The sequence below is a fragment of the Microcaecilia unicolor genome, chromosome 1 (genome assembly GCF_901765095.1).
Source record: "Microcaecilia unicolor chromosome 1, aMicUni1.1, whole genome shotgun sequence".
In the NCBI taxonomy this organism is placed as follows: domain Eukaryota; kingdom Metazoa; phylum Chordata; class Amphibia; order Gymnophiona; family Siphonopidae; genus Microcaecilia; species Microcaecilia unicolor.
Window position 1 is genome coordinate 536,460,065 of NC_044031.1, and position 25,000 is coordinate 536,485,064.

General features: G+C 44.6%; 1 protein-coding gene across 1 annotated transcript in view; it reads right to left on the reverse strand.

The window, feature by feature from the left end:
- Positions 1 to 25,000, reverse strand: part of PIP4P2 (phosphatidylinositol-4,5-bisphosphate 4-phosphatase 2) — a 110,047-nt gene that overhangs the window by 37,098 nt on the left and 47,949 nt on the right. Inside the window, exons 3-4 of the mRNA XM_030216408.1 lie at positions 18,342 to 18,448; positions 3,009 to 3,132 (exon numbers count right to left, since the gene is read on the reverse strand). Coding sequence (XP_030072268.1) covers positions 3,009 to 3,132; positions 18,342 to 18,448 — 231 coding nt within the window. The remainder of the gene's footprint in view (positions 1 to 3,008; positions 3,133 to 18,341; positions 18,449 to 25,000) is intronic.

The window sequence follows — 25,000 nt, forward strand, 5'->3', positions numbered from 1 at the left end:
AAAGCTAAATGGGAAAATCATAGGAATTACAAGAGAAGTCAGGTTGAGTAAAGAGGAGGTACAGAAACAAGAAGATATTTTAAACATATGCTTTTGCTCAGTTTTAAAGAGGGTGATGAACCAAAAGAAGAAAGCAAGGATAAAAGAGATTGTGGAGTGAATACAGTACTGTTCAGTGAAGAGCTAGTATTAAAAGATACTGGCACAACATCATAGATAACGCATGGAGATATGACGAAGTACATCCCAGAATAATCTAATCCTGTACTTATAGACCACTTTCTCCCCCAAAGGATTCAGAGTGGTTTACAATAAAATAGAATTAGATAAACGAAAATAAGAAAAATACAAAAAAATTACCCTAATTCAAAAACTGCTGGAAAAGGTAAACTTTAAGACTTCTGCGAAAAGCATAATACGAAGTCTGTTTCTTCACTGGAAAAGAGATGTGGTAGCCGTGGTAGCCCACTTTTAAAGGTAATCAATAGAAATAAAACATGGAAAAGAAAATTAGATGATACCTTTTTTATTGGACATAACTTAATACATTTTTTGATTAGCTTTCGAAGGTAGCCCTTCTTCGACAGATTGGAAATAAGTTGGTAGATGACAGTACATATAAATGAAACATCAATGCATTTCAGTGACAGTCTGAGGGTGGGTTAGGTGAGAGACAGGGAGAGCGACAAAGCAGTACAATTTTATGTTTTAAATTGGGCTAGAAAACCCAGATCTTTGTTAAGTCCTAAAAGGGAACTTTACACAATACAGGAACGTAAGACCTTTGAAGTCAGAATGATTAAATATTTTGACACCTACCAGAAGGACTTAAACCATAAAATTGTACTGCTTTGTCACCCTCCTATCTCTATGCATATCTCCCTGTCCCTCATCCTGTTAGACTGTCACTGAAATGCTTTGATGTTTCACTTATATATACTGTCATCTACCAACATTTGCTTATTTCCGATCTGACGAAGAAGGGCTACCTTCGAAAGCTAATCAAAAAATGTATTATGTCCAATAAAAAAAAGGTATCATCTAATTTTCTTTTCCATGTTTTATTTTGTTTTATTTCTATTGAATACCTTCACTGGTAAAGAAATGTTGAAGAAACTAAAAGAGGTACTGACTGCAGCCCACACATCATTCAACTTATCACCTGAAACAGGAAAAAAAAGAGGCAGGAGAACAGCAGATATAATACAGTTCAACAAGGCTGGGATTAAGAGGAAGAAGAAAACTAAATACGGTTACATGGAAGAATACTGCAATACTTTGAACTGATGAATAAGCTGAAAGGGCTGAACTTAGGATCCAAAGTAGTGAACTGGATTGGAAACTGGTCAATCGACAGGCAACAGAGGAGGGTGATAAATGCAATCTGCTCGGAAGAAAGGAAAGTGAGTAGTGGAGTGCCTCAAGGGTCAGTGCTAGGGCCTATTTTGTTTAATATGTTTGTGGGAGATATTGCTGAAGGGTTAGAAAGAAAAGTTTGCCTTTTTGCGAATGACACGAAGATAGCCAATAGAGTGAATACCCTGAAGGGAGTAGAAACCATGAGATCTCCATACATTGGAAGAATGGTCAATGGTCTGGCAGTTAAAATTTAATGCAAAGAAATGCAGAGTGATATACTTGCGGTGTAGAAATCCAAAAAGAGATGTGCCAGATAGAAGGCAGAGATTGGTAAGCTCGGCTCAGGAGAGGGACCTGGGGGTGATGGTGTCCGAGGATCTCAAGGTGACGAAAACAATGCAACAAAGCAGTGACTGTGACCAGAAGGATGCTAGGCTGCATAGAGAGGGGTATAACCAGCAGAGGAAAGGAGATGTTGATGCCCCTGTACAAGTCATTGGGGAGGCCCCACTTGGAGTATTGTGTTCAGTTTTGGAGGCTGTATCTTGCTAAGGATGTACAAAGATTTGAAGAGGTTCAGAGAAAAGTGACAAAAACGGTATGGAGTTTCTGTAGCAAGACATATGAGGAGAGACTTGCTGACCTGGAAGAAAGGAGAAACCGGGATGAAACGATACAGACGTTTAAATATTTGAAAGGTATAAATCCGCAAACATTTTCCAGAGACAGAAAGGTGGTAGAACTAGAGGACATGAATTTAGGTTGAAAGGGGGCTGGACTCAGGAATAATGTCAGGAAGTATTTTTTTCACCGAGAGGGTGGTAGGTACCTGGAATGCTCTTCCACAAAAGGTGGTGAAGATATATATGGTAACGGAATTCAAAAATGCGCGAGATAAACACAAAGGAATCCTGTTTGGAAGGAATGGATCCAAAGATGCTTAGTGGAGATTAGATAGCAACACTGCTAACTGGGAAGCAAAGCCAGTGCTGAGAAAGACTTCTACGGTCTGTGCCCTGATCATGGCTCAATACATTTGGGTGGGCTGCAGTGTTGCTTTTCAGGGGCTTTGACAACTTCAGAAATTTTGAACAAGGACAGTGCCGAGCAGATTTCTATGATCTGTACCCTGAAAATGGCAAGGACAAATCAAGATCAGGTATACATATAAAGTATCACATCATACCATATGTAATGAGTTTATCATGTTGGGCAGACTGGATGGACCACACGGGTCTTTATCTGCCATCATCTATTTTGTTACTAGTAGGCTACTGGATTCTAGGCACTATTGTTTTACAAGAGGAAGATCTTGCTAAACAAACTTGACTAAACTGATGAGAGAAGTGGAATCATTTTTGCTGATTATACTATTTTTCTATTCTGTGGTTAATTGAAGGAGGTGGGAGAGAGAAGACGTATCGGGTTTTGGTTGCTATATCTATCTATACATATTAAAATAAATAAATAAAGAGTGCGGTATACCACTTTGGACATTTTTGGAAAATGGGAAAGTGGGCTGTAAGTATTTTAAATAAATTATTAGGTCCTAGAAACATCAATACACAAAAAACAATTCCATTCCATATCAGTGTTGGAGTCTGAGGCAAAACTTTGGCAGCTAATGCTTTAAACAATAGATTACTTACCAGAAATGTATTTCCACAATGTCCACACACTACTCTGGTCCCTTCTGCCTGAACTGTTAGGGCAGGCTGGGCAGGCTGTTCTTCCGGAATTACCATCACTGGACCAAGATTAATAATCCGTCTACTGTGGGAAGAATAGTATTTATTTACTTACACTTCCAAACTCTTACTCCATTAAAATGATGAACAGCATAACATACTTAAAAACAAAATGGAAACATAAAAAGAACATAAATCATTTTAATCCAAAATAACACTGTCATTACACTAAATAATCTACTATCCCACTAATGGCCAGTACACACCATGGGACTAACAGATAAAATGCCCGACCAAATATGTTTTAACTACTTTTTATACATTTCAATCATAATTTGTATCAACTTATGGCTAATAGGTTATGAACTGAGGTATCTGAAGAGGGAAGGGGAGTAAATTGTGTATGCTTCCAGTATATTCCAAGGGAGCAAGGAGACGGGGCCTAAAATTACAAATATAGTTCAGTTTTCAGGGATGGGAAAGTTTTGCCACAGGGACTTCACATAAGGAGTCAAAAAGGAGAGGCACCACCATTTACCAACAATTTGATCTCCAATTGATTTATTTTTATTTATTTTTTTATTTTAGAAATAAATTAAGTTCTAGTTCTCCGCAGCTGATCTTAAGGAACACTGGCAGCCTTTCATTACAATGTGAGAAAGAAGCACTCTATGAATCTGAAGAAAATCATGATACCACATCCAATCTATTTTGCCAGAGATTTCTATAGGATCATGATGCAGTGGAAAAATGGCAACAGAGCCAATAGTAACTCAGCAGTAAGTGAACAGAATGGACCAAATTTACTGATTATTTAGTAATCTTTGCTGTTGCATTAAGATTCTAATAAAACAGTCAGATCAAACTCCTCCACTGTTTCACTGGATCAAAATTATTTAAGAAGGCACTGGGCCTTTTGTTCCATGGGGCTGGCTTCCCTGATAATGGTATGTTAAGAGGTATTAGACTGCCTCTAGAAAGTGGCAAAGAAAACTTAGAAGAGTAGTTATGAACGTGGGCTATTTTAGCACATGTCTCATTTCAGGCAATGAGACTAAGGGCTCTTTTTTCTAAGGTGAGCTAAGGAATAAAATGAGTTTCTTAACATTTAGTGAGCACTAAATCTATTAGTGCACCTTAGTAAAAGCAGCCCTTAGTTACTAATACTACAAAGGGGGTTTACTTAGGCACGATGGCGTTTTTAGTGCACGTTAAAAATAGGCACGCGCTAAAGACGCCCATAGGAATACATTGGTGTCTTTAGTGTTTAGAGCATGCCTATTTTTAACGCGCACTAAAAACGCCAGCACGCCTAAGAAAAAGACCCCCACAATATTTCTCTCAATGCATTGCACATGCTGCCAATTCAACCCCACAACAGAACCAGCCTGCCCAGTCTAAACTGAACTGCAATGATTTTGCTGCATACTTTGCCAACAAAATTAAAAGTCTTCTCCAGGATTTACAGGCAATCCCACCCAGTCTCCTATCAGTTAATCAGGAGTGCACAAACTCGCCCCCTCCTGACAGATGAGACACTTAGCCCAATGACAGAGGAGAGCCTTGACAAAATCCTACCTGCTCTCAACCCCTGCCCATCAAAGATAGTGCAGCAGGCAAGTATGGGCCTCATAGAAGGTGCCACAAAAATCGTGAACTCTCTTTCTAATGGGCAACTACCAACAGCATTAAAAATGGTAGTGGTTCACCCTTTGCTTAAGAAAACCAACCTTGACCAGGACAAACTTGAAAGTTACCGGCCAGTATCCAACATCCCATTTCTAGGGAAACTTATAGAACAAACAGTCTGTGTTCAACTCAATGACTGGCTAAAAGAGAGAAACTGGCTAGATCCATGTCAATCTGGATTCAGACCCGGTTATGGAACAGAAACGATCCTCGCATCCCTACTAGATGATCTTCACAGAAACCGAGAAAGGATTTGCCTCTGTTAGTACAGTACTGCTATATTTCTCAGCAGCTTTTGACACTGTGGATCAGGATATCATGCTAGCATGATTGACAGAAACAGGTATCAATGGAACAGTACTTGGTTGGTTCTGATCCTATCTATCAGACAGGCAACAATCCATAATGTTTGGCAGCAACTCATCGCCACCATAGGCACTGACCTGTGGGGTGCCACAAGGATCGATACTATCACCTATTCTGTTCAATATCTACCTCAAGCCACTAGCTGAGCTGATTCGGTCAATGGACACTCAGTTCTACATCTACGTGGATGATGTACAGCTACTCATACCCACTGAACCCGACTTACCTACAGCCCTGAATAACCTGACTACCTAACATCAATTCAAGAACGGGCTAAACACAACAAACTTTGCCTGAACCCAAGTAAAACCGAGCTTCTCTGGTCCCTAACACAAGTGGATACATACCTAATATCAAAATCTCTTTTGGGAAGTACAACTCCCCCTTATATCACAAGTCAGGAATACAGTTAGATTAAACACTTACTCTGATTCCCCAAATCCAAGCAACCTTCAAGAGCTGCTTCTACTATTTGCGACAGCTATGCTGCCTCTCTCCTTACAGCGAGAAGATAAATCTTATCCCAGTTGTACATGCCATGATAACATCAAGACTGGATTACTGTAATGCACTCTAGAACGGTCTGACTACAAAGGGTCTGCACCAGCTCCAATTAATACAGAATGCTGCAGCAAGACTAATAGAAGATTACAAGGATGTAACCACATCACACCATTTTTGCAAATACTTTATTGACTACCAGTAGAATACAGGGCTAAATTTAAAACTCTATGTCTGCTCTTCAAGGCCCTTAAAGGAAATGGTCCAGAGTACCTGAAGAATAGGATGATCCTCTACACACCTCCAAGGCACTAAGGTCCTCTCAAGGACTAATCACTAACCACACACTCTCTAAAAGACATGTGATATCCGCAAGCGAGCCTTCTCCGGAGTAGCCCCCACATGGAATGCACTCCCTGAAAGGCTCCACTTAACACAAGACTACCTCTACTTCAGGAAGCAGGTGAAAGCTTGGCTCTTCAACCAGGCCTTTAATGGAAGAAGTAACTAACTTGTTAGTCTCACTCACACACACAAGGAGTGACACAGGCTGCACATACTGCAGCAGGACATGTTTATCCACTCCTACCTTACCTGAGATAATACCACTCTTGTGGGAAGTGACGTCACTGACCGAGATGGCTGCTTGAGAGCGGATCTCCGCTGGGGCTTTTACTGAATTACGCTAATCCCACAGAAAAGTTTGGCTTTTTGGGGTCTGGAGGGGCAGAAAGCAGTCCTAACATAATGCCGCTGAAGAAGAGCCTTGAGTGATTCCGTTTTTCGACGGTGCAGACTGAGAAATTGAGGGTGAATCCGACAGGCCCTGAGCAGAAGGAGACAAAGATAGCGGAGGCCTCCCCCGACTCGGGGGAGGCACATGGAGTTGAAGAAATGGAGGAAACCAGTGAGATTACTAAATTGGATGTCGTGGGCTGGTTTCAGGACTTAAAAGCAGACCTACAGGGGTCCGGACGGATGTACAAAAGGCCCTGAAGGATATCAGGACAGAAATCCGCAAGTTGGGGACCCGAGTTGGTGAGGTGGAGGAGGGGATGGCGACATTAAAATCGGATATGGGGAAACTCCAAAAAACAGTCAATAAGGACAGTGGTGAATTGCAACAACTTAAGGAACAGCTGGAGGACATAGAAAATAGGTTGAGACGTAATAACTTGTGATTTAAAGGAATACCAGAACTGGATATTTTTGGCAACTGTGAGGCGGTGATACGGGAGCTGTGTTTATATATATTAAACCCAGAAGAGGAGAGCCAGCAACCAGACCTCCGCATTCAATGTGTACATCGGGTTGCTGGGCCACAGCGAGATTCATCCCCGAGAGATATTGTGGTATGCTTTCTGGACTTTCCTGTTAAGGAGAAGATTCTTCTTAAAGCACGGCGAAAAAAAGAGATTTTGTGGAAAAATTAAAAGATTGGAGTTTACCAGGATCTGATATGGATGACCATACAAAAATACAGATCGTTCCGCGAGATCACGGTGTTTATGAGGTCAAAGGGGATCCGCTACAGGTGTTTTTTTTCCATTTGCAGTATGGTTGATATTGGAAGGCAAATCCCAAAGGGTGAAAACTCCGGAAGAAGCCTGGTCTGCACTGTGATCCTTGGGGTGCATTGGCGTACCAGAACAGGCAAAGCAGTCGGGAGCCAACATGGAGCCTAGAGCGAATTCGGCCTGGCAACGGGTGGTGGACTGCGGAAAGCAGTTTGATAAACTTGCCTCCTGAGCGCCCCGAGGAGGGTGGACTGTGAGCAGAGAACAATATACAGATAAGATGACAAACTGTTGGGGGAGAAGTCCTATTTTCTTGACTTTGAAGGGAGAGGAGGGGAAGGGGTCTGAGGTGTGAATGGCGGGGTTGGCGGAGATTTGACCCCCATGGATATTAGGGCTACGAAGGGTTGGTAAAGCGGGTCTGAAAGAGTGACAAGTATGAATCTGAGGTTGAAGGGAACGATATGGAGGCATAACTGTTTAGGGGATGGGGAAAGAAATGGTTGAGGAGTGAATGGGGGGGGGGGGGTCACTGGGAAACGAGGAGGGGTGGGATGGTATGTGGAACTAGTTTAAGCCTTCAGAGAGGTGTAGTTATTCTTCCTGAGATGGCTGATCGAATAGATTTGAGATCAGCACAAGGAAAGGGGAGGGATGGGGTGGAGGGGTGAGGGGCTGATCAGGGAGGGACCTCTGGGAGGAGCATAGAGGAGGGGGTGGGGGGACAAGGGGGAATCATTGTTGGTGGGAACTTGGAATGTAAACGGGCTCAATAATCAGGGGAAGCGAAGTAGAGTACTCAAGGCATTGACAAGGTTGAAGTGGGATGTGACGTTTGTACAAGAAACACATTTACAAGTGAGGGATGTTCATATGTTGCGTCGCAGGCCATTCCGGGAAGTGGTGGTGCACCAGGGAGATGGAGGTAAGAAGAAGGGGGAGTGGCTATATTGATACGACAGAATTACGGGTTCACGATTCAACGGGAGTTTCGAGACACTAGTGGCAGGTGTTTAGCCCTTACAGGGCTGTTGCAGGGTAAGGAGATCACTTTGATTAACATTTATGCTCTGAATGGGGGACAAAGGAAATTTTTTCAGGATGTATTGGAAGAAATTCAGGGATTTATAAGCGGACAAGTGGTGGTGGTTGGGGACTTTAATAGCGCTCCAGATGCTTGCTTGGACCACTCCACAGGGGGAGGGTACTACAGTGGCCCGGGGAGGAAGGCATTGTTACATTTCTTGAAAGAGCTGGAAGTGGTAGACTGTTAGAGGCTGTTACACGGGGTGCAGCGGAACTATACCTTCTACTCACATGCTGCACAGTCTTACACTCGAACAGATGGCTTGTGGATGAATCGCAACAGTTGGAACATGGTGGACGAGGCTGAGATGGAACCTATTCAAATTTCAGATCATGCCCCGACTTGGATTTGACACCATTTCGTCAGGGCTTCTGGAAATTAAATGACTCCTTGCTGGGGGATGACAAGATACGGGAGGAAATTAAATCTACCATACAAGAATTTTGCAGTTTTAATGATAATGGAGAGGTGGCGGATACGGTGTTGTGGGACGCACTGAAACTGGTGGTGAGGGGAACACTGATTAAATGGGGGGCGAGAAAGAAAAGGGGCAACAGTCACTTACCTTATGAACACGTTTGATTTATTTAGAACAATTGCATAAAAGGAACCACTCATCACAGGTGGGGGAGGAGATTAATAAAGTACGGGGAGCACTAAAACAGCTGCAGATGGCTGAGGTGGATTTCATGAGAACAAGGTTAAGGCAACAATATTTTGAATTTGCTAATAAATCAAGCGCCATGCTAGCCCGTTGTTTACGGGCTCGAAGGACTAAAACTCTAATTCAAAAGATGAAAGATTACAAAGGGGGGTGACACTATGCAGATGCAGATATTGCAAAATGTTTTTTGAAATATTATAAGGAGCTCTATGGGGCCCCGGAGGGGGAACTGGAGGTTGATGTTGCGCATTATCTAGATCAGGTCCACTTACAAAGTCTGAGTGAGGAAGAACGAGGGCAGTTGGGGGAACCAATTAGACTGGGGGAGGTGCAAGGGGTGATTAAGAAGCTTCCAAACGGTAAGGCTCCCAGGTTGGATGGATATACTGCAAGACTTTACAAAAGCTTCATGGGGGAGCTAGGGCATCTTTTGGTACGAGTGGGCAATGGAGTACAATGAACTCCCGAGGTCTATGTCGGAGGCAGGGGTGACGATTTTGCCTAAGCCGGGAAAGGACCCAACTGTCTGTAGCTCATATAGACCAATATCACTGTTGAATGTTGATGCAAAAATTTTGGCCAAAATTCTAGCTAACAGATTGGCAAGGGTGTTACAGAAATTGATCCACGTGGATCAATCTGGGTTTATCCCGGGGAGGCAAGTTGGGGACAACGTCCGATGCACTCTTCATCTGATCTGGGAGGCGCAAAGGTTTACACCCAGTACGGCCTTGTTGGCCATAGATGCTGAAAAAGCATTTGATCGGGTTAATTGGGGATTCTTGAGGGCAGTGATGACTAATATGGGTTTGGATGACAATTTTGGGAAGTGGCTGGCTGCTTTATATGAATGGAGGATATACCTCTTTCTTCTCTATTGGTAAGGGTACCAGACAGGGATGTCCACTGTCACCTCTCTTGTTTGCACTTTATATAGAACCCTTAGCAGAGCTGATATGAAACCACCCGGATATTAGGGGTATTAAGGTGGGCCGACAGGAACATTGTATTGTTTTATTTGCAGATGATGTGCTACTTTATGTGACACAACCTGAACATACACTGCTGATGGTGCTGAGGATCCTCAGGGACTATGAGAGATATGCGGGTTCACGGGTGAACATGGATTAAAGTGAATTGTTAGGAATTACCTTGACCAAAGTGGAAGAACAAAGCTTGAAAGCACAATTCGCCTTTAGATGGGCACAGAGTCAAATTCGATACCTGGGGATCCAAATACCTAGGGAACTGGGTAGAGTATATAGCTTAAACTATGGGAAAATAGTGGATCATATCCGGGTGGAGCTGTCTAGATGGAAGAGATTGTATTTGTCCTGGTGGGGGCGTATTGCTGTAGTGAAGATGAATGTCCTGCCCAGATTGTTATTTTTATTCCAATCTTTGCCGGTGGCAGTTCCCAGTCAGACATTAAAACAGTTGCAGGGCAACATACAGCAGTTCATTGGGGGGGGGGGGGGGGGCAGAAGACCACGCCTGGCTGGGCGGGTGTTATAGGGGGCAGCGGAGCAGGGTGGTAGGGCGGTACCCATGCTAGAATGGTATTATGTGGCTGCTCAATTAAGGGCGATATTAGATTGGGAGGGAGGGAGATTAAAGCCAGCTAGTCAGATGGAGCAGGGGTATAGCCTTGACCGCCCATTGAACACTTATTTATAGACCACTGAGGGAACTGGGAGGGCATTGGTAGGGATCCACAACCCATTTTTGAGGCACATTCTGGAGTTGTGGGGGGAGGTGAGGAAGAAATGGGGACAGAAGGACAGGGTCTCCTCTCTAGCACCCTTGCGATGGGGAGGACCAATGCTGTGTTTTGGAGGTGGGAGCAGGCAGGGTTGACATATTTTCGTGATGTGCTACAGGGGGATGGGATGAAGAACTTTGAGGTGTTGTGATCTATGTACGGTTTACCTGAGGAGGATCTTTTCTCCTATCTACAAGTCCGGCATTTTGTGGGCAAACTGGGGTGGAGAGGAGGGAGCCCTCAAGAAAGGGAAAGCTTAGAAAACCCGTGGAGGCTGCTGAAAAAGGTACCCAAGCCCATTTCTGTGATATATAAATACTTGCGGGGATGGGATCCACAACCATTTAGTTTCCAAAGGGTGTGGGAAGAGGACTTAAATTATCGCTTTAAATGACCAAGAATGGGAAACGATTTGTGGAGAGGTCCAGAGGGCATCGGTGTGTGTACTGATACAGGAGAATGCATATAAAGTTCTTACTCGATGGTATTATACACCCGAGAGATTGAAGCGTATATATCCCGGTATGTCGGATCTCTGCTGGAGATGTGGGTCCCAGAGAGGGTCCTTCTTGCATATCTGGTGGTCATGTCCCAGGGTTGTCCCATTTTGGCAGGCAGTGATGAAAGCTTTAGTTCTTATGTTGAATACTTCTCTGGTGTGCAGCCCTCTGGGGTGCCTTTTGGGCTTATACAATGAGAGGGACACCTGGGGGAAAAAAGCTAATTGATGAGATGGGGGTTGGCAGCAGCTAAATGCCTTATAGCAAGATGCTGGAAGGCAGGGGACCCGCCGACACTGGGGGACTGGAAGGTCAAATTGGATCAGCTTTTACATATGGAGCGCCTCACGGATTTGCGGCGTAAGGGGAAGTGGATAAGACTTCAACATTGTTTAGCACGCATATAAGATGCTGGGGAACTGGGAGTACTGATTGGGGCTCGGAACGACAGGGGAAAAGGAAAAGAGGGGGGAGGGATAGGGAGAGAGGGCACTTGTCCCAAAGACCTAGGGGACAGGTCCAGGTGTAGAAGAGGTTGTCTGGGAGGGGGAATTGAGTTTGGTTTGTGCAAAGCTTATTGATACAAAATGAATAGTAGGATTAATAGAAGATGAATAGGTTTGGTTGATGTGAATATACTGTTTGAGGGGGGGGGGGGGGGAACAAACTAAACTGACCGAAAATGTATGCTTTTGCATTGTTGAAAGTGTGTCTATTGTGCATTGTATTTTGTGCAAGCTGTTTGTTTCATAATTATTATTATAATAATAAAAATTAAAATAATAATAAAAAAAATACCACTCTTGTGGAGCAATCTTTTTGCCCTTTTACCCCTTTGAAGCATATTTTATGGCTTTCTTCTTCAAAGGGCTTTTAGTAGGGGACTTTATTCCTTGTCTACTCAGGGTTGGCTGCAATCTAATCCAGTGGGAGGTGAACATTTTGAGAATTTCTGGTTAGCTCCGAGGAGACTTCCACATCCCCTTTCAGTCCTTTATCAATATTTTCAGAGATCTATTAATGCTAAATTTTCTTTTATGTCCAAAAGGGAACATGATTTGAGGATTTGTTTTGGGGAAAAGGACTGGGATCAGATTTTTTTTTTTAAAGTGGCACGAGCCTCCATTTGTGTTTTGGTACAAGAAAATGCTTATAAAGTGTTAACTCTGTGGTATCTCACTCCGCCTCAGTTGCATTCCATTTATCGTATGGTATCTGATCGGTGTTGGAGATACGAGAGGAAGGAGGTGGATACCTTTTTTCTTATATGGCGACTGTGTGACATTACAGATTTTTTTGGGGGGGGGAGGGGGGAACTGGGGTGGGAGCAAACAAGTATTGAGTGGTCACACCACTCCTCAAAAAAACCATCTCTTGACCCTACCTGTCCCTCCAACTACCGCCCCATTTCCCTCCTACCCTTCCTCTCCAAGATACTTGAACGCGCCGTTCACAGCCGCTGCATTGATTTTCTCTCCTCTCATCCCATCCTCGATCCGCTTCAATCCGGCTTTCGCCCCCTACACTCGACAGAAACGGCACTATCTAAAGTCTGCAATGACCTGTTCCTCGCTAAATCCAAAGGTCACTACTCCATCCTCATCCTCCTCGACCTATCCGCCGCTTTTGACACTGTCAATCACAACCTACTTCTTGACACACTGTCCTCCTTTGGGTTCCAGGGCTCTGTCCTCTCCTGGTTCTCCTCTTATCTCTTCCATCGTACCTTCAGAGTACACTTTCATGGTTCATCCTCCTCCCCTATCCCGCTCTCTGTTGGAGTTCCTCAGGGATCTGTACTTGGGCCCCTCCTTTTTTCAATCTACACCTCTTTCTTAGGCTCCCTGATCTCATCTCATGGTTTCCACTATCATTTTTATGCTGATGACACCCAGCTGTATCTCTCCACACCAGACATCACTGCGGAAACCCAGGCCAAAGTATCGGCCTGCTTATCCGACATTGCTGCCTGGATGTCCAACCGCCATCTCAAACTGAACATGGCCAAGACTGAACTTATTGTTTTCCCACCCAAACCCACGTCTCCTCTCCCTTCACTCTCTATCTCAGTTGATAACACCCTCATCATCCCCGTCTCATCTGCCCGCAACCTCGGTGTCATCTTCGACTCCTCCCTCTCCTTCTCTGCGCATATCCAGCAGATAGCCAAGACCTGTCGCTTCTTCCTTTACAACATTAGCAAAATTTGCCCCTTCCTCTCTGAGCACACCACCCGAACCCTCATCTACTCTCTCATTACCTCTCGCCTGGACTACTGCAACCTACTCCTCACCGGCCTCCCACTTAGCCACCTATCCCCCCTTCAGTCCATCCAGAACTCTGCCGCACGTCTTATCTTCCACCTTGACCGATACACTCATATCACCCCTCTCCTCAAGTCACTTCACTGGCTTCCGATCAGACACCGCATACAGTTCAAGCTTCTCCTACTAACCCACAAATGCACTCGATCTGCAGCCCCTCCTTACCTCTCTACCCTCATCTCCCCTTACGTCCCTACCCGTAACCTCCGCTCTCAAGACAAATCCCTCCTTTCAGTACTCTTCTCCACCACCGCCAACTCTAGGCTCCGCCCTTTCTGCCTCGCCTTACCCCATGCTTGGAACAAACTCCCTGAGCCCATACACCAGGCCCCCTCCCTACCCATCTTCAAATCATTGCTCAAAGCCCACCTCTTCAATGTCGCTTTCCGCACCTAATCACAACACCTCTATTCAGGAAAACTAGACTACCCCAACTTGACATTTCGTCCTTTAGATTGTAAGCTCTTCTGAGCAGGGACCGTCCTTAGTTATTAATTTGTACAGCGCTGTGTAACCCTAGTAGCGCTCTAGAAATGTTAAGTAGTAGTAGTAGTAGAATTTTTTAAATCTCTCTATTCAACATTGTTTATTGGGCTTGGGGAATTCAGAGTGATCTTGATGGTAGCAAAAAATTCAATGTCTGGGATTGGCTGCTGCATATTGTATTATTGCTGCTCATTGGAAGAAGCAGTTTGGACTTACAGTACAGGATTGGCATTTGAAGGTGTCACTACTGGTTGAAATGGAATGCCTTACAGCATTACGAAAAGGATTGTTTGTTCGACACATCCAGGGCTGGTTGAGAATCCTAACTTGGGTGCAGGGCTAGCCCAAGGAAAGATGCTGCCTAAGACGGAGCTTACATGCCCCTCCCCCCCCCCCTCCCGGGCGTTTTACCTGGTCACGGTGACTTTCCAAACCCGGCAGCGAATCCCATACACTGCCCTGCTACAGTTAGCACCCACCTCTTCCCTTTACTGTGGCTGCCTGAGTGAAAAAGGAAGTTACTTCAGGCGGCGACAGTAAAGGGAAGAGGCGGGTGCCAGTGGTGGCAGGGCAATGTATGGGCATCGCTGCTGGGTTTGGAAAGTCACCGTGACCAGTTAAAACGCCGCAAAACCGCCCCCTGAGATGCCGCTCCTAAAGAGTGCCGCCTGAGGCCCCTGTCTCAGATGGCCTAATGGTCGGGCCGCTCCTGCTTGGGTGGCAGGCTTTGGGGGATGAGGGTGGTAGGGGTTGGGAATGTTGGGGGCACATGCTGAAGGAACATGAGCTCTGAGGCTTGGAACATCTTCCTCCCAAAAGAGTCCAAGGTGTTGGCTTCTCTGTATGGGGGCGCTGAAGCACAGTCTCTAGAACTCTTGGTCTGTTGAGAATGGATTTCACCACCATGGGATTGTGAAGCAACTGTGGCCTATAAAAACCAGGTGGGCTGTGGATCCAATACTGGGTGTCGGGCAGTACTGGGACCAACAGAGGGCCAGTCATAGCCTCCCCTAGGAGGAGACCTATAGTCCAGGACCTCGAGCATCTTGGAGTGGAGAGGTAGCCTAGTGGTTAGTGCAGCGGACTTTGATCGTGGGGAACTGGGTTCAATTCCCACTGCAGCTCCTTGTGACTCTGGGCAAGTCACTTAACCCTCCATTGCCCTAAGTACAAACTGCTTTGAATGTAGTTGCAAAAACCACAAAACGTTGGTGTATCAGGTCCCATTTCCCTTTCTCTTCTCTTTCAAAGGAAAGGGAAGGAAATGAAAGAAAGGCAAGTGGAGTGTTCAGAGGGAATTCCACGGGACTCAGAGGAAAAAGTACCTTTGATATTCCTCTGAATCTCATGAGTGCTCCTCTTCAGCATCAGACAATACCTCCTGGGAGTGGTGAAACTGAACCTAACTCGACGCAGAGGAACCATGTCCTTGAGAACAGCTTCCTCCGCCACACCACAGGCTGAGGGCAAGCAGAGCCACAAAGGTAGGCAAGGTTGGCACAAGCATGAGGTCATCCAACAGCAAGGCCCGGATACACTCATCGAGGGCCAACACCGGGAAAGGCTGGGTTGCCGGCTCAGGCGCAGAGAATCGGCATCTCCTGTATGGAGGGGGGGAGTGGGCCTCCTGGCGCCGATACTTCTCAGGTGCCAAATCTTTTGACACCCTGGAGTTCCCAGCACCATGTGTCGAGGGCAACCAATGACAAATCTCCTTGGTGCCAACATGGACAATGTCAAATCCACACGTCGCCTTGGGCTTGGGTCTGACTAAGGACAGTCCTAGGGGCACTGCACAGCAGGAGGCCTCGAGACAGGTGGAGACCCACTTGATGCTTCACTGCTCCCAGTGTCTAAGGGTCTAGCAGCAGCCATGCTTATTGACGCTCCCAATGCTGGCGTGAGGCTCAATGTCAATGCCGACGCCTCCGACCTTGATGCCGATGTTGAGGAACCGGACTTGGCTCCACAACTCTTCTCTCGATGAGCCTCTCTGGAAATATGGGTCCTCTTCTTCATGCGAAGACAGAGAACATAGTTAGTGGGGCTATGTTCTGGCCCAAGACACTACAGACACCAAGAATGGGTTGTCCTTCCCAAAGATCATCCGACTACACTGGGTAAAGCACTTAAAGCCACTGGGAACCTTCATGGTCATAGAAGGAAAAAAGTTCCTTGGCTAAATTAAATGAAGCAATGGTGCCTGAAAAAGGGGCAAGGCAAGGCAAAAAACGGGAAAAATTCCTGGCCAAAGCCAAGGCCTAAGAGTGGCCAGACAACAAAAAAGAAAAGAAACTTAAAGCTGGGCAAAATAAACTAAAAATATAAGGGAAAGACAAAGAGGGAGTTCCACAACTGGGAACACAATTCTGGATGAAAAAAAAAAAATTGCTGAAAGGCACAAAAAAAAAAAAAAAAAAAGTTCTTTAGGACTGAGCGGCATGAGGAGACGGTAGAAAAACACACCCTCTCCCTCACCACGGTAGAAAAATAACTGAGGAGACCACGACCACGTTCAAGCAGTGGGTGGGAAGGTACGTGCGCATGTGTGGTGGAGTGTGTCTTGGGCTCCACAAAGCTCTACTTTGGATCAGGCAACACAGGTCGGCATCACCCACTTGTAGAATAGATAAGCCTGCTTGTCCTCAGAGAATATATAAAGCACTTTGACTGTAACCACAGAAAGGCGGTATATCAAATCCCATCCCCCCTTAGTGATCTGGACCACAGTAACTGGGCTGACTTTATTAGTCAATTGTTCTTTACCCGTTTCTCATCTGCCATGCTACTATGCTTAATTAAAATAGTTTATGTTCAACAAATTTTACTTTCACCCTTTAAGTTCAATGAACACAAATGAAAAGTCAAAATATTAAAAGTGGCCAAACAACTCACAAACTACTTAAACAAATTCTCAATACTACACAACTCCCACTCAGGATTTTGGTCTAACCACAGCACCGAAACAGTACTAGTAACTCTTATAACAAAATTCAAACAATTGATTGCAACTGGCAAGAACATATTACTTCTACAATTCGACATGTCCAGCGCCTTCGACATGGTCGATCATGGAATACTATTACATATCCTGGAGTACTTCGGAATTGGAGGTAACTTTCTCAATTGGTTCAAGGGATTCCTAACCACACGCTCATATCAAGTGACATCAAATTCAATTACATCAGCCACATGGACACCTGAATGCGGAGTTCCACAGGGATCCCCCCTTTCACCAACCTTATTCAACCTAATGATGATACCCTTGGCCAAACTACTATCAAACAAAAACCTCAACCCATACATATACGCTGATGACGTAACGATCTACATCCCATTTAAACAAGACAAAGGAAATTTCAAATGACATCAACCAAAGTCTACAGATCATGCATTCATGGGCAGATGCATTTCAGCTGAAACTTAATGCAGAAATAACCCAATGCCTAATACGCACTTCTCAACACAACTCGAACAAATTTACCACCATCAACACACCAAAACTGAACCTACCAATCTCGTACACCCTAAAAATTATTGGAGTTACTATTGATCGGCACCTAACACTAGAAAATCACGCGAAAAACACTACCAAAAAGATGTTCTACTCAATGTGGAAATTAAAGCGAATAAGACCATTCTTCCCAAGGACCGTCTTCCGTAATTTGGTTCAATCATTGGTACTCAGTCATCTAGATTACTGTAATGCACTTTACGCTGGCTGCAAAGAGCAAATACTCAAAAAACTCCAGACAGCCCAGAACACTGCAGCTAGACTCATATTCGGGAAATCAAAATATGAAAGTGCTAAACCCCTACGAGAGAAGCTACACTGACTCCCACTCAAAGAACGCATCGCATTCAAGGTATGCACCCTAGTTCACAAAATCATCCATGGCGATGCCCCAGCCTACATGTCAAACCTGATAGACCTACCACCCAGGAATGCTAAAAAATCATCTCGCACGTTCCTTAATCTTCATTTCCCCAACTGTAAAGGTCTAAAATATAAACTAACGCACGCATCAACCTTTTCCTATATGAGCACTCAATTCTGGAACGCGCTGCCGCGCAACCTAAAAACGATCTATGAACTAACCAGCTTCCACAAACTACTGAAGACTCATTTCTTCAACAAGACATATCACAAAGATCAATGCATATGAAATCCCCATATGTACCCAGAACTATCTTATATTGTTTTCTTGTTATTTCACTATAATGCTTATCATTATCAAATAACCAAAAATCCTTCTGTAATACCAATAGTCTCTTCTCATTTCCACTATTCATGATGTATTGTAAGCCACATTGAGCCTGCAAAGAGGTGGGAAAATGTGGGATACAAATGCAACAAATAAAATAAAAATAAAAAAATAAGGCAAATTTAGCACCTACCAGTTAGGCCTAGGACATCCTATTCGCCGTGATGTGTCCTTACAGATAAGAAGACAATTACAAGGACATCTAACATACTTCTTTCCAGAAGGAGGGTTTTTGATTGGCTAAAGACAAAAACATAATATGGCAAAATGCAGCAGATTATACAAAATGTTGGATTACTATTATGTTCTGATATTACTTCACATAACTTGCCATTTATCAATTAATTTTCTGTTTTGAAAATAAGATATTTACAAAAAAAATGCTGAACAAAAGCCATATCAATTGAAGGAAAAATATGAAGGGTAAAACATGTTTCATGTTTGTTCTTTCAAAAAAAAAAAAAAAGTATTTTGTGCAACTGAGTTGCAGCAGCAGATGGTTTTAATGAAGACAGATACACTGAGCATATGGTGAAATACAAATGATAGAATAAACACGCCTTATGTTTGTTTGGAATCAAGCTCTAGATTAAAAAAAAAAAAAAGTAGATATTCAAAATGATTTAACTGGGCAGGAGAGGCTTCTGCCCAGTTAGTTAAGCTGCCTTTGGCTAATATTCAGCAATTATCAGACAGTATTTAATATCAGCTGTTACTGCCAGAGCAGAGCAAGAACTTACCCAGTCAGCAGTGATTTTCAGTCACTAACTGGATAACTACCCAGATTTAGACAGGACAGCAAAAAGGTTGTCTTAACTTTACACACAGCTATATGGGCATCAGTCTGAATATCAGCTAGCACCTTAATAACTGCCGTGAGCATAACATAACACAGCTTTTCAATGCTGGTGCTCACACTAGGTCTGAATTTCTGGGTCTAATTCAGCCCACGGTTGTCAGCGATAGAGGGTGACCAAAACTGAGGGGTTTGTTTTCAACTGAAAATGAACCAGCAGCCAAAATTCACTGCACAGTTTTGTCTGAAATCAAAACCAGGCAGCACATCCCTTCAACCAAAAGTGAGCTGCAGCCCCCCCCCCCCCCAAAAAAAAAGCCACCACTTAGGAGGTCACAGCAGCCATTTAGACAATGGAACCAGCATCAGCAGGAGCAACCGGGGATGCTCCCGCCCTGGAGGCCACCAGGGCTTCTAAGATAGGCCTGGAGAGGACCTACGGGTGGTAGGAGGGCAGCAGCTTTTTTGGGGGGGAGGGGCAGAGAATAGAGAGTGGTTGTACTTTTTGTTGGGAGGGTTGGTTTAAACCAAAAGATGAGCGAATCCAAATTTTGGGCTGGCAAAACAGAAATTCAAATCAGCTTTAAAATCACTGACTGCTGTGGGCTGAATATTTGGGGGCAAACTGACATTGTTTACTTAATATGTGTTTCATATAGCACACAACCTGAATTCCTCTAAGCCTATAATGACGCTAATTGAAAGTCTTTTTCCTGCTGCGAAGATAGTTCATGTTACACCTTAAAAGTTTTCAAAACAGGAGCCACTTACTTCTTGGACCTAAATGGCAACTGTAACCCTGTCATGCTGCATTTATTCTTACTATATTTTTACTATGTACATATCAGTATTATATCTTTAAGAAATTATGTTAACCTTTTATTTTAGCGTTAATAAACTTCATAGTTCTATAGTTCCAATGTTTTACACTGCACCAAGGTCAACATTTTTCTTACATGTGAAGAATGCCAAGCAGGTATCAAGTGCATAGCTTAGTTTAGTGGTCTGGGAAAATGTGACCTGCAGGCATGTACAATTCAAGTTCAGTTCACATAATTGAAGGGTAGGTTATTGGTAACAGTGAGAGATAGCACATCACAAATTAAATCCGGAAAATCACATTGTGGAAAGTATATGAATTTATTTGCATTCTGCAGAGGGAAATAAGTATTTGATCCCTCTGGCAAACAAGACCTAATACTTGGTGGCAAAACCCTTGTTGGCAAGCACAGCGGTCAGACGTCTTCTGTAGTTGATGATGAGGTTTGCACACATGTCAGGAGGAATTTTGGTCCACTCCTCTTTGCAGATCATCTCTAAATCATTAAGAGTTCTGGGCTGTCGCTTGGCAACTCGCAGCTTCAGCTCCCTCCATAAGTTTTCAATGGGATTAAGGTCTGGTGACTGGCTAGGCCACTCCATGACCCTAATGTGCTTCTTCCTGAGCCACTCCTTTGTTGCCTTGGCTGTATGTTTTGGGTCATTGTCGTGCTGGAAGACCCAGCCACGACCCATTTTTAAGGCCCTGGCGGAGGGAAGGAGGTTGTCACTCAGAATTGTACGGTACATGGCCCCATCCATTCTCCCATTGATGCGGTGAAGTAGTCCTGTGCCCTTAGCAGAGAAACACCCCCAAAACATAACATTTCCACCTCCATGCTTGACAGTGGGGACGGTGTTCTTTGGGTCATAGGCAGCATTTCTCTTCCTCCAAACACGGCGAGTTGAGTTCATGCCAAAGAGCTCAATTTTTGTCTCATCTGACCACAGCACCTTCTCCCAATCACTCTCGGCATCATCCAGGTGTTCACTGGCAAACTTCAGACGGGCCGTCACATGTGCCTTCCGGAGCAGGGGGACCTTGCGGGCACTGCAGGATTGCAATCCGTTATGTCGTAATGTGTTACCAATGGTTTTCGTGGTGACAGTGGTCCCAGCTGCCTTGAGATCATTGACAAGTTCCCCCCTTGTAGTTGTAGGCTGATTTCTAACCTTCCTCATGATCAAGGATACCCCACGAGGTGAGATTTTGCGTGGAGCCCCAGATCTTTGTCGATTGACAGTCATTTTGTACTTCTTCCATTTTCTTACTATGGCACCAACAGTTGTCTCCTTCTCGCCCAGCGTCTTACTGATGGTTTTGTAGCCCATTCCAGCCTTGTGCAGGTGTATGATCTTGTCCCTGACATCCTTAGACAGCTCCTTGCTCTTGGCCATTTTGTAGAGGTTAGAGTCTGACTGATTCACTGAGTCTGTGGACAGGTGTCTTTCATACAGGTGACCATTGCGGACAGCTGTCTGTCATGCAGGTAACGAGTTGATTTGGAGCATCTACCTGGTCTGTAGGGGCCAGATCTCTTACTGGTTGGTGGGGGATCAAATACTTATTTCCCTCTGCAGAATGCAAATAAATTCATATACTTTCCACAATGTGATTTTCCGGATTTAATTTGTGATGTGCTATCTCTCACTGTTACCAATAACCTACCCTTCAATTATGGGCTGCTCATGTCTTTGTCAGTGGGCAAACTTACAAAATCAGCAAGGGATCAAATACTTATTTCCCCCACTGTATATAACTATATAAATGACAAGTGACCGACTCACCCGCAAATGAACAGTAGAGATTTCCCTCTCTGCCCCGCCCTCGCGTCAAGACGTGATGATGTCAGAGGGCGGAACAGAGAGGAAAACGGCCGCTACCGCTGGAGCCGCAGCAACATCGTCGGCGCACCAACCTCCACCCCTCCATCCCCGATGTCGCTGCTCCCTTCCCCCTCCATGCCGGGCCCCCTGCACTGACATGAGAGCGCCTCTCACCTCCGTGTGGAAGGTGAGAGGCTGGACATGGGGGGGAGGGCAGGGGGGAGAGAGGAAAGTTGCTGGACATGGGAAGAGAGCAGGGCAGAGAGGAGGGTTGCTGGACGGAGGGAGGGGAAGCCAAGGGAAAGAGGAAGGTTGCTGGATATGGGGGAAGGGCATGGGAGAGAGGAGGGCTGCTGGACATGGGGGGGAGGGCAGGGGAGAGAGCAGGGTTGCTGGACATGGGGGGAGGGCAGGGGAGAGAGGAGGGCTGCTGGACATGGGGGGAGGGCAAGGAAGAGAGCAGGGTTGCTGGACATGGATCGGGGGAGGGGAGGGCAGGGGAGAGAGGAGGGTTGCTGGACATGGATGGATGGAGGTGAGAATTATTACATTTTGCAAAACACAAATCTTGCCCGTTTTAACGGGCTTAACGGCTAGTGTAAATAGATATGTTCTCTGGCTGCTGGCTACAGTAAGAACATAAACTGGAATTTTGTTATATTTGTTCTCACTTATACCACCAGAAGGAAAATTACAGCAATGATCTATAATTTCTGGTACTGCTCTCTTAATGTTTAGATGTCTAGGGAAAAAAAAAAGCTTCTTTTGAGACTAAATAAGTTTACCTAAAGACCAAAAACATAGGATGACAAAAATCTGATAATTAAATAATCTGATTTTAAAATTGTCATAAAATATTTTGCATTTCACTGGGTGTCAATGCAGCTGAACTGTCAGGAAAACATGTCTGACTGCCAAGAGATCTCCCCTTGATACAGTGGGTAGCACAGACACTTCCCAGTCTAACAATGTGGTGAAATCGGATGCATGATCTGCTGAGAAGGGAGAGTATATCAGTGATGACAGCCAGATTGCAAAATCTGTTGGTAAACATTCTAGCTGTGAAGTCCTTTGCTAGTATGGTAGTAATGGGGGGAAGGAGAGGTGGTAGTGTGCATGGGGGGGGGGGGGGGGGGGGCTCAACAGAACTGAAAATAGTGGATAGGAAATGAAAACAAAAATAATGTGAGCTGTAAGATGTGCAGTGTGATATTACAGGTTATGAAAACATGTATGTTAACTGGTTGGTGTAAAAGACGGAACTCTTAGCAAATTAAGGGGGTGTTTTACTAAAGTGCGCTAGCATTTTTAGCTCACGCTAAAATGGTGATTGTGTTGGTTTGAAATCTGCAATAGCTAGTTATCAAAAAAAGATTGTATCTGATGTGGTCCTACTGGATTGTACCATTCTTTGTTTCTTCTGTCACCAATAAAAATTGTTTTACACAAAACACTAAAATCAGCTGCTGCTAAACACTGAGACGCCCATAGAAATATAATGGGCATCTCAGCATTTAGCGCAAGCTAAAAATGCTATTACACCTTAGTAAAAGACCCCCTAACAGAATTATTTGTAACCCCCCCCCCCCCCCAAAAAAAAAAACACTTATTTCAAAGATATCATCACAAATATTATTAATATATTTTCATTGTATTTAATGAAACTTTTTATTATAAGAAGATATAGCAATGACCCTAACAGACAAGATCAGCCCTTGTAGGTGCTATATATATGTGAGCATGCACAATCAAACCCCTACCTTCCTCTCTCTAAATATGCAAAGACAAAGAAGGTCAATGACAGAGTGGGAGAATTAAGTAAATCTGGCTAAGGAGGATGAACAGTCTGAATATAAATACAAGAGACAGGGTGGGTGAAACAAAGTGACATATTCCTGTAGTCCTGATAAGTTTCTGATTCTGAATGTACTCTCCACTGATTTGGGGAATCTAATAGAAGGCAAAATCCTACCATGGCAGTAAAATGCACAAGCAGCTCCATTTAGGAATGTTTTAATGAAGTCCCAAAATCTCAGGGTAAATTGGAAGCATTCATGCAAATAGCAAACAGTATAAAAAGGCCTGGTTGCCTGAATTCATGATAATTCTTCCTGTTTTGAATACTGAAAGGAGTATATTTGAATACTAGTAAAAAAGGCCTGTTTCGGTATGAAATGAAACGGGCGCTAGCAAGGTTATCCCTCTCTCCCTCCCTCCCTCCCTCGCTCTCTCCCTCTGTCCCCTCCAAGTCCCACGGCCCCCTTTCTTCCCTTCCGATTTCCAGGCCCTCCCTCCCTCCCTCTATCCCTCCCCCGAGTTCCAGTCCTCCCCTCCTCTCTGTCTCATAGACACGTCCTTGCGATGCCTCCACCCGCGGCCAACCCCTCCCCGACACTGGCCCCGCCCATCCCCCTACGTGCACATCGCCCCCTCCAAAATCGCTAACCCCCCTCTGCTATCCTCCCCTCCCCCCCTCTTACCAAGGTCCCGGCGGCAGCAGTGAAGAGCCTCGCGAGTCTTTTGCCTTCCCTTCTCTTCGCTCTCAGCTCTGACTCTGGTCCCGCCCTCATTTCCTGTTTCCGCAAGGGCGGGACCAGAGTCAGAGCTGAGAGCGAAGAGTAGGGAAGGCAGCAGACTCGCGAGGCTCTTCACTTCTGCCGCCGGGACCCCGGTAAGAGGGGGGGGGGGGGCGACGTGCACGTAGGGACGTCTCTGCCCACTCCTGCTGTTCTTCAACGCGCGTCTCTCACTGGGATCGTAACCCCCTGCTGACGTCAGGCAAGCAGGGATCTACTGCTGGTCAGTGACGTCAGCAAGTGGTTACGATACCAGTGAGACACTTTAGAACGTTCACATAGCAAATTATTATATTAGAAGTAGAATCTTCAGTTAGTATTCTTCTTCTGTCATAATATTTTTTAAGGACCACTGTCCATAGCTTTTGTGTGGGCTTCTGAAATTACTACTTGAATTCTCATGTTGCAAAAACATAGTTACATAAGAACATAAGAATTGCCATACTGGTTCAAACCAAAGATCCATCACACCTAGTAGCTTATCCAGGTCACAAGTACCTGGCAGGATCCAAAAAGGTTTCCATGCACCTTACTCCCAGGATAAGCAGTGGCTTTCTCCAGAACAATCTTAACAGTTTATGGCCTTTCCCCCCAGGAATTTGTACAAACCTTTTACAAACCCATTTACACTAACTGCTTTTACTTCATCATCTGACTGAAGTAAAAGCAGTTAGTGTAAAAGGTTTGCACAAATTCCTGGAGGGAAAGGCCATAAACTGTTGTTACATAAGAACATAAGAGTTTCATGTTCAAGTGTACAGCACTGCGTACGTC